This window comes from Neoarius graeffei, chromosome 21 (genome assembly GCF_027579695.1).
Source record: "Neoarius graeffei isolate fNeoGra1 chromosome 21, fNeoGra1.pri, whole genome shotgun sequence".
In the NCBI taxonomy this organism is placed as follows: Eukaryota; Metazoa; Chordata; class Actinopteri; order Siluriformes; family Ariidae; genus Neoarius; species Neoarius graeffei.
In genome coordinates, this window is record NC_083589.1 from 782,501 (window position 1) to 793,790 (window position 11,290).

At 41.1% G+C, this 11,290-nt stretch overlaps 1 protein-coding gene across 1 annotated transcript in view; it reads left to right on the top strand.

Annotated features, from left to right (window-relative positions):
* Positions 1 to 11,290, top strand: part of LOC132869636 (uncharacterized) — a 343,638-nt gene that overhangs the window by 4,913 nt on the left and 327,435 nt on the right. Inside the window, 2 exon segments of the mRNA XM_060902929.1 lie at positions 170 to 203; positions 664 to 966. Of these exon segments, the coding sequence (XP_060758912.1) occupies positions 170 to 203; positions 664 to 966 (337 nt within the window).

Sequence of the window (11,290 nt, forward strand, 5' to 3'; positions counted from 1 at the left end):
ATAGTGTATAACTAATGTTGCTGAAATATAAAGTGTATTTGGTAAAAAATCCTGTGGAAAGTCTGAGGAAAGTCTGCTCTGAGAGATAAACCTGCATGTGAAACCTTTTCATTAATGCATGGATTTTATTCCTGCAGATGCTGGAAAGTCTCTCCATCCACGAGAAAAGTGCTCTTCATTTCCCTCTCAGAAACATTGCTCAAGTAAGGATGGATAAGGAAAAGCTTTTTGTACTGTTCTTCATTTGCATTTGTTCGTGACAGAAGATATTTCCTCATGGGTTTATAAAATCATTTTCTGAGGACTTGAATGGATTTCCTCATAGAACCATCCTGAGGGCATCAGTCTTCCTCACACTTCATGAAAATTCAACCAACAGAGATCAAATCAGGAAACAGAACCCAAAGCTGATCTTACTGCTTTACACGATTTCATTCAGCAGCAATTCATTCCTTTATTTATGAATAACACATCAAAGTAAACACCTGGATATGGAGTTGGTCTGAGATTCTTTTTCAGAAGACCTCAGAAAGTGTTTTTGGTAAACGAGCCCATGTTGAGTGTAATATAAGGTTGTATTATCATTGTGTTGTAGTGAGCTGTGTGACTGGAGCTGTTCTTCAGCGTGGGTGTGTTTCCTCATGTGTGATGTGTGTGATGTAGAGCGCTGGTCTCTCAGGCTGAGGGGAGATAAGGGAAGCTGCTCTGGGAGGTTGGAGGTGTATCATAACGCTACGTGGGGCTCCGTTTGTGATGATCAGTGGAACATCAGGAACGCTCAGGTGGTGTGCAGACAGCTGGGCTGTGGGTCGGCGCTGAGAGCTGAGAGGAATGTTCCTGGTCCTGGTGAAGGGACGATCTGGCTGAACAGAGTGAAGTGTCGAGGGGATGAGATTCACCTGTGGGACTGTCATCATTCCCTGAAGAAACACACTGACTGCTCTCATGCTGGAGTCACCTGTGCAGGTCAGAGGGGTGCACTAACTTTTCAGCTTTCTGTCTCCGCTCATTACACTTTTCTCCCAGTGTTAAAACTTGCTGACTTTTATTTATAATCTTCGATGGAATCTTGAAAGCTCAGATCTGAAACAGTAATTCACTCATCAGTATCTCATAAACCTTATTGAGTGAGAGTTTATTTTTATTGGAGGATAGAAATGTTTTTCTTTTCTTTTTGTAAATACAGACATATCCACTGTGTCCACGGCGACACCCACCACCACCACCACCACCACCACCCCCCCCCCATCAGGTCTGTATATTTGTTCCAGTACAATAATTGCTCCTGTTCAGTATTTTTCTAAATATTTATGATTACAGTGTCGTATCGAGATCCTCTTCTGTGTTTCTGACTTCAGGAAGACCCACTCCAACTCCTCCATCCATCCCTCCACTGGTTCTCTTTGTGTTGGGAACGCTGCTCTTCCTGGCCTTAGTGCTTCTGCTGCTCCTGTTTTACCAGAACAGAGCGCTCAGGAGAGGTACGACACATTCACACAGTTTCTTTTCTCTCCAACACCAACTCTATTATTGGATTATATTATTTACAATCGCACACTTTATTCAAAACTGGTATTCAGAATTATTCACAAATACAAACTCATTATTATTATTATTATTATTATTATTATTCTCCACTCCCAGATGTCTCTAAGACGAGGCGTAAGACTCAGCCTGAGGCAGTCTATGAGGAGATCAACCACAGATACATCACTAGAAGAAGCAGGAGCTCCACTCAAAGAGGTGAGTGAGATGTGAACTGATCTCCATCACACTGAGGGCCCGGTCCCACAACACCCATAACTATAACTCTACCTATAACTCCAACTCTGACTCTCCCTCTGCCTGAGTTTAGTTCCAGTCTGGAGCAGAAACACCACAACTATAATCCCCACTATAATATCGCTTGGTCCTGACCCTCAGGGAAATAAATATTCATGATTGTTGGTTTAAACAATGAGCTGATTGGTCAGATGTTTGATGGGATCAGGTCCAGGCCTGGAAACATCGCTCCAGAAGCAGCGATACGGATAAACCCAGGCCTGGGCTATAGGGATCCATATCGCTCTGGTGTGAGCACCGACCACATACACTGCAGGGGACCCAGTTATTTATAGTTAGAGTTAGAGTTATTGTGGGAGCGGCCCTTCAAACAATATTTTCCCCCAAATCCACTGAGATTTATTTCTTTACAACAAATCAATAAAAATGAATAAAAATAAGTGTGTGTGAGAGGAAGTGTGCAGTTGGAGTCCATGTGGTGTCGAGACAGAATTCTGCTGATAAACATCTATTAAAGCTTCTGATTTAGTGCAAGTGTGTGTGTGTGTGTGTGTGCGTGTGTATGTGTGTTCCTGTACAGGTGCATTACTCTCTCCCTCCGTGTGTGTTTGTTTCCTGAGCCCTCAACCCCCCGTATGTTTTCCTGTACCCGCCCCCTCTCCCTATGTGTGTGTCTGTGTGAGAGAGAGACTGAAACACCAGCAGTTGAGCAAAGTGCTGTACAATCATCACAACACACACCATAAAACACCACAATAACACACAAACACCAAGTTAAGAGACAAATCACACCATCAAATAATAATAATAATAATAATAATCTGAAAATGTCACTGATAATTTCGAATCTTCATCTGTTTCAAACGTAAACTGACAATGTTAATGTTAACAGTCTCGCACCATTTGCTTCACACCGAGCGACATTCACCTCGCGGCTCACTCCAGACAGTTGCCCCTACACACACACACACACACACACACACACACACACACAGAGTTGTGTAATGTGACTCTTCTTACGATGCATTTACACTCCATCCAATCTACACTTTCACTGCACTGTTCACCAGTTACACTTTTTAAAAGCCTGACGATGATTTCTCTTCTTACACACTGACACACAAACCTCATCCACTTCTCTTTTTAAACACAACTTTCCTCTTCTGGATCATTTTATACAAACTCCATCTGTTTGTGTTTTATTTCCATTACAATCTGCACTGAAGATTGTGTTTACTCCCTAAAGTATCTGTCCATGGAAACAGCTGACGCAATTAGTGCATTAAAAACTGAACATCACCGACCCGACCTCGCAAAGGAGCTCAAAGGGCAAATCTGACAGTTGATTCAGGGAGAATGGGTGGATATTTGGGGTCGTTTACTGTCACGTTCTCAGCCAAAAACTTTATTTCAGGGTGAAAATGACATTTTTGTCTCTTTTGATAGTTTTTCAGACTTTAGAGCTGAAAATATCAGAGAAACCTGTGATTTGACAGAACGAACAGAAAGAGCAGATGTAAATTATACACAGTGAATAATACATTTCATTTATGTCGAGGTCAGAGTTTCGGGTAAAAGTGGAGAAAACACCGACGCAAAGTTTTCAGTGATCACCATCACACTGGGGAATTTCTGTCATTTTTATCTCCAGCTTTTGATAAAATATATCAGTTTGTCAATAATCTACAAAAGAATCTGCACTAAAGAAAAAATACAAGGTCATTGTCTGTAAATATGAAACTATTTTTATGATTTTTTGAAAATAGTACAGTCAGAAACAGAAAATGACCTTTTTGACCTCTCACAGTAGGTCAAAGGTCAGATTTGACATGTGATTCTGGTAGAACGGGTCGGTGTTTGGGGTCGTTTACTGGAACATATTAGAAGCCAAAATCAATATTTCATGGTGAAATGGCGAGAGTGACCATTTTTGCAAGCGCCAAAATACATTAAATTCAATTTTTCAAAAACTGATAAAGAATTCTTGACCAAAGAAGAACCTGCACTGGTCCAGAGCAAATCATAACTTTTGGCACCATTGGAGTTTATGAACATGTTGTGGTTTTGGCTGTTGAGGAAACAAACCGTTTTCGACCGCAGTCCAGAACGCGTCACTTTCCACTTGACTGGTGTCGAAGCTTTTTGCGCAGGAAATGAGCTCATCATTTATTTCCATAAAATCCAGGGGGAAATCCTGATATCTTGAGGAGATACTGGAATAAATGACATGATATTTTCAACAAAAACCAGATAAAATGTGCTCTGTGACCTTGAAAAATAGGTCAAGGTCACTCATCTTGGGTCAGTGAGTTTCCGTTGTCTGTGGCTACCAGCAGTTAAAATTTCATCCAAAACCAAAAACTTTGGGAAGAAAACAATAAACATCACCAAAAATACCAATCCAACAGTAACAGTTTGGGGGCGACAACTGCAAAGGCACCATCTCCCCTGGGCTTCAACCTCGATTTTGGGACGCGACACCCAAAGCAACCGGTCAGTGACCTGAGTGACCTTGATGGGACGTGTGGCTGTAAAAGGTCAGAGAGAGAGGGCGGAGCTCGCCCATTTAATGAGTTGTTTTTGGAAAATAAAAATGGATCCTAAACCCTACAGGGAGTCGGTGAAGGAAGGCCAGTACAGGACAAGTAAGAGCTGAAGCCCTCCAGAGCAGGAGCTTTAATGCCCACACAATGCTCCAGGCAGGAGATGAGGATGCTGTGGTCTACTGTGTCGAATGCAGCTGTGAGATGGAAAAGCATCAGAACGGCAGAATCCCTGGAGTCAGTAGCCAATAAAAGATGGTTCAAACATTTAAAAGTGCAGATTCAGTGCTGTGAAGGACTTTAAAACCAGACTGGAACACCTCAAGAACGCCGTGTGGGTCTAAAAAAGATTGCAATTGTAAGAGCACAACTTTCTCCAGAATTTTTGAAAGCCAGTTTAGAAATTGGTGTAAAATCGGAGAGGACTGCGGAGTCCAGATGAGGTTTTGTGATCAGTGGTTGCACTACTGCAGGCTTCAAATGTACTGGAACAGCACCTGAGGAGAGACTGCTGTTCATAACCATTTGGATGTTTGGGCCAATAGTTTCCAAAATCACTTGAAAAAGGTGAGGGGGGGCAACATCTGTGGGACAAGCTGAAGGTTTCATCTGACCAATAATTTCCTTTCAGAGAGAAAGAGACACAGGCTCAAAGTGGGTAAAAGCAGCAGAGCGAGTGACAGTGATAGACGGCTCATAAGAAGGGGGTGAGATGATGCTCTAAGGCTCGCAATCTTGTCCACAAAGAAGTGGAGGAATTTTTCACAGGTTTCTGGGGAAACATCAGGACGAGCAGATTGGGGGGAATTAAGAACAGTGTTAATGGCACTAAAAAGAACGTGAGCTTTATGACAGTTATTTCAAATAATATCAGAAAAATATTTTGTCTTTTCAGCTTTGACAATTTTCTGGTATCTGCACCAGCTGTCCTTTAAAATCTCAAAACACACCTGCAACTCGTCTTTTTTCCGCCTGTGTTCAGCTCTCCTGTGAATGTTTTCCTGTACAGGTGCATCTCTCTCTCTCTCTCTCTCTCTCTGTGTGTGTGTGTGTGTGTCTCATGACCGTGCTGCTCTCCTCTAACAGGAAGTCTCCTCTCTGAAGAACAGCATTCTGGGTATGAGCATGTGGATGATGAGCTTCTCTCAGGTAAAAAAGCCCAGAGTGTGAGTTTGTCGAACTCCATGAACTGAACGAGATTAGAATTGCAATTAAAAATCAGAAATGACTAAACGTGTCCTTTCTGAGACGTGATTATGATGTATTGTATGGAAGAATTACAGGAACTCCAGTGTTTTAATGCTGACACATGACATCTCACAATCAACCTGATCTTACTTTAAGCTTCTGAAATCCCTCTTATCAAATTGATCAAAGCTTCTTTGGATGAGGATTTTATTGAGTATAAATGTGTTTAAAAACCCCAAACAAACAAATGGTTCTTTTTACAGTCAAGTCTGGGATCGGAGAAAAGGCGGAGTATTATGATGACGTCATCGACACCAGTGACTTCATAAGTGGGTGCAGTTGTGAACTGATCCCATAAATTTAGTGACTTGACATGAAACCATGAGGTCAGAATGTGATGGAGCTGTTTGTACAGACCCTCTGCTTTTATTTCATTTAGGTGATACAGGAAGAGTCGAGCCACCAGAGGACTACGATGATGCCGTCACTGCTGGACCGATCCCTGATAACGTGGAGGGTGTGGTTCTGTTTGGGGATTTGTTTTAGAAAGCAGTAGAAATTAAACACACACACTGCACATCAGTTTGTTTCTTGCTTTGTGTGTCGTGACATTTTTGACATGTATACGATGTCATTTTGCATTGCGTCATCAAATACACAGTGTACAAACTGCCACTTCAGTAAACTTTAACTCTCTTTAAATATCTGTGTTTTGGTGTAGAGGATGAAGCGGAGAATTATGATGACGCCATTCCAGCTGATCAGAAGTCAGTTATACTGACAGGTATGATAATAATGTGACAGTGTCGCATCCACAAGCATCCAAACCATCATTAATGACATTCATGTGGATTTAATAGCTTTTATCTCCACATTCTGACAGAGGACGTGTCTGAGAACTACGATGATGCGGTTACCACGGAAACAAACCCAATCATCGTAACAGGTCAGTTTTTTTTTCTGGAAATAAACAAAAAAGAAAAGAAAAGCTGCTGAGGGAACCACTGTTTATAGCTGCTGTGACATCAGTGAGCAAAGGAACAAACTTATTTTTCCAAAGATATACAACATTATCTGTAAATATAAATGGATGAAAAGTACAAGATCTAATTCTTTACTCAGTGAAAAACTGCAATTGTTGGCAAATTCCCATGGTCTAAGAGGAATAAACCACTTGGGGACATGCTGTTGTAGGTAAATGATCAACGTTAGGGTGGTAGCAGTAACTCAGCTTCATCACACCACCCTGTAACTCAGTATTTTACTAGAACAGCAACACACACAGGGGTTTATTACTGATTCATTGATTTCTTCAGGAGACGGTCCAGAAGATTATGATGATGTCATCACTGAGGAACAGGATGGAGGAGAGACAGAAAGTGAGTGAGTTGTTTATTCTGGTAATGTACGTGAGTGCAAAGGCAGCAAAGTTAAAGCGTGACTCTATTCTATACCATATATAATATAAATATCAGCTTTCTGTTCTGTAATCTCCATTCTGTCACTGAACAAGTGCCGTCATATTTATTACACAGTTTAGATAAGACCGATATTTATGTCTCATTTACTTCCACATCTTATACACATGGCCTGTGTTCATATTAAGAAAGCTGAACTGATAAATCTCCTTTTTTCTCTTTTTTATTGATAGAATATTAAAGACATTCCCACATCGTGCATCACTGACTGTATTTTTAAGCTTTTACATCCCGATTAATACAATACACAGGATCTATTAAAGAGGTCGATGTATTTATTTTACAGAATATGATGACGTGGAGGAGAAATCTCAGAAAGACAGGGACCATGTGACTGAGACACGCCACCAAAGGCCTTTTCTCAGGAAATTACATTTCAACTTTTATAAACACAAAAAATGATTTTATTATCCTTCCAATAATGTCATGTTTCCTAAACTGTGTTCATTTTCCCCGAGTTATTAGCAAATAGAGGAGGAGAGTCAAATCACCTTTCATATTCCCTAATGCAATGTCTCCAGCTTTTCTTTTACAACACTTTTAATGCTATAAGTCAGCTTCAATATCACTGACACACCACACCTCATTTATCTCACCAATTATTTCAGCTCAACTCATATAATATTCATCTTCATCTTTCACATTTATCAACCTGTTATTCACTCTTTTACAAATGTCTTAGTAACTATAAGCCACTTGGCAAAAGAGCACAAATCTTTGGATTCCTTAAAACAATGCGTGTTTTTACATTTTTAAAGACACATTTACCTTTATGTTCAATGCTGTGCTTTTAACTGTAAAACATCTCATTGAGACGGATTCGAGAATTCCTTTATGAAATATTCAGACCATGACGTGCTCATTAGATCGCTTGCTATATTGCGTTTTTGCTGTCGTTTTTATTCGGTAGCTGGCGATGTTACAAGCCAGATATAGTCTATGCAAGTATCATAAATATATATACAGGTTTCATTACGCATTCTCAGATTTTCATTTTAAATTCTCAGGTTTGTTTCCTTATTCTCAGGATTTTGTTTTATATTCTCAGTTTTCATTGAATATTCTCAGATGTTTGTTTTATAATCTCAGCTTTAATTCAATATTCTCACTTTTTAAATGAGTGATGGCCAGTTCATTTTAATATTACATCTTCATCAACAATATACAAGTTAATGTGACTTTTTATCTTTCCACAATGAGAACAAGTCAATATTTTACATTCTGCAGAGTTTTATTGGCTCTTTTTCATATTGTGTAACAATCATCTATTTTTATCCATTCAATGAAATAAAAGTGCTTTGATTATTTTGAGTATAATGTGACGATGTGTGTTGGAGTTGAGTGAGCGGCTCTTGTAGTGATGAATCTGTGGTCGATGCCCTTATAGAACATCTCAGGCAGTAAAAAATAAATCAGTATTGATCGACTGATCAGAAGGTTGTGAGTTCAAATCCCAGCACCACCTTGAGCTCGACCCTTAACCCTCGGCATCTCCACTGGATCATAAAAGCTTCAGCTAAATGAATAAATGTAAACACACACACACGTTAGTCTTCCTGTCCTTCTGAGGACCTTCCACTGACATCATTATTAATGCACTTAATTAATGCTGTGACTGCAGCTGAACCGAACCCCAACCTCAACCTCAGGAATGAAAAGGACACGTTTTGCCTCTTTGATTTATTTATTGTTCAAACAACAACAACAACAACAACACTTTCCTTATGGGGACCATCGAGTTCTGATTTGACAGAAGTTGATGAAGTGCTGCTGTGGTTTGATTTGGACTGAAACCCGGCTGAAGCCCGTGATCCCCGATTTTATTTTTATTATGATCTTTTGTTTTCTATAATATTTAGATTTTGCCCATAATAATAATAATGATAATAATAATCCAGCAGCATCCTAACAGCGCCCTCAGCAGGTCAGTTCAGAGAAAAACACATGTCACTCAACAGTCATCTCAGGTTGGAAGCGATTTACTACCATCTAGTGGAGGGAAAAATTGTCCTGTTATTAATAACACTAATTTATTTTTAGTTATTAATGTGTATGAATCTGAAACATGTATCGAGTCTCTGTGTGTGCTGTAAAAATATCTAATCATTTATTTCAAAGCATTTCAGAGTCTCAATTCTCTAACAATAAAAATCATGATGTGAGCAAATAATAAATTATAACAATAAAAGCAAATGTAAATTAGTGTTTACATGTATTAAATAGGGTGGCACGGTGGTGTAGTGGTTAGCGCTGTCGCCTCACAGCAAGAAGGTCCGGGTTCGAGCCCTGTGGCCGGCGAGGGCCTTTCTGTGCGGAGTTTGCATGTTCTCCTCGTGTCTGCGTGGGTTTCCTCCGCCTTTCGCGCGTAGTCAGCTGGGATAGGCTCCAGCTTGCCTGCGACCCTGTAGAACAGGATAAAGCGGCTAGAGATAATGAGATGAGATCATCATCATCCATTAAACATAAAAATATGTTAAACAAATTGTTTCCAGCAAAGTGGTGATATAACTGAGGTGCAACAGCACGTTTCAGAACTTTTGATAGGAAGCTGAGATTGGAGTCTGGTCTATAATGGTTCAGAACATCCAGATCTAAAGATGGATATTAAATGGTCCTATAAGGTTCACAGTTTTCAAGTAAACACCACTCAGGAGGTCATCTGTACAGATGCGCTGTCACCACTTTTCTCGCCATTGTTTATCCTGTCTCTCAGCAGGAACGGAAGGGAAGCAGGAAACACTTTCTTTGTTCCGATTCAATCAATCTGAACGCCGTAAAGCGCACGCAAACGGACCATACTGCCAACTTAAACGCTTCTGATTAAACCACAACTGTTTGTCCTCTTGACGACGGTTGTTAAGGAGCTGAAACCGCTCTGTATGCATTCAGCTATTTATTTAATATTAAGAACCAACTTTAGTTTACGTTAAGGTGAATAAATAAAAATAACAGTGTAAAACTCCCTGAAATCACCTCTACACACAAAATATATGAACTGAATTCACTCTTTATATTACACCTGTGTACACTAAAACCACATGAACTCAAATCCATAAGCTGATGCTGTGGCTGTTTTTATTAACCGCGGCTTTAATAAATCGCGTTTCTTTGACCCGGACAGGCGCCGTTTGGCCCCTCGCGGCTCCCGTCACTCTGTTTCCTTGGCAACACGTCAACTTTCCATCAAACTCTAAAGCGGATCCAGACGAATTAGAACCGAGCAGGAAAATTCTCTCTCTTAAACAGCCTCTAGTGTAGATTTATTATTGTTAAAAGGGTTATAAATATGTATAATATGTGTTTTAATAATCTTGAGAGCTTTTATTTCGGCCAGCTGGGATTTCCGGCTTTAACGGAAGTGACGAAAAGAAAGATGGCGGCGCCTCAGAAGCGCTAAACACACGATTAGTTTTTTAATGAACCCTCATGATAAAACTCATCCCGTGTACCGACACAACCACAGAGTCAGGGAACTGATTTAATTATACATTATTAATTACAGAAACACCACACACTGGGCTAACCGCGAAGCTAACTGTGAAGCTAACCGCGAAGCTAACTGTGAAGCTAACTGTGAAGCTAACTGAGCCGCACGAGCTGTTGAGCTGAAGCTATTGTTAGCATTGTGTCCACTGTGCTAAGCTAACGGCTTCTCCTCAGACCTTCACACGGCCTCCAGAATCCGGACCGAATTCAGCCATCCTCTTAAACATAGTCCCCACAGAGGGAACCCGTCCTCTTAAACATAGTCCCCACAGAGGGAACCCGGAACCCGTCCTCTTAAACATAGTCCCCACAGAGGGAACCTGGAACCCGTCCTCTTAAACACAGTCCCCACAGAGGGAACCCGGAACCCGTCCTCTTAAACATAGTCCCCACAGAGGGAACCCGGAACCCATCCTCTTAAACATAGTCCCCACAGAGGGAACCTGGAACCCATCCTCTTAAACATAGTCCCCACAGAGGGAACCTGGAACCCGTCCTCTTAAACATAGTCCCCACAGAGGGAACCCGGAACCCATCCTCTTAAACATAGTCCCCACAGAGGGAACCTGGAACCCATCCTCTTAAACATAGTCCCCACAGAGGGAACCTGGAACCCGTCCTCTTAAACACAGTCCCCACAGAGGGAACCCGGAACCCGTCCTCTTAAACATAGTCCCCACAGAGGGAACCCGGAACCCGTCCTCTTAAACATAGTCCCCACAGAGGGAACCCGGAACCCGTCCTCTTAAACATAGTCCCCACAGAGGGAACCCGTCCTCTTAAACACAGTCCCCACAGAGGGAACCCGTCCTC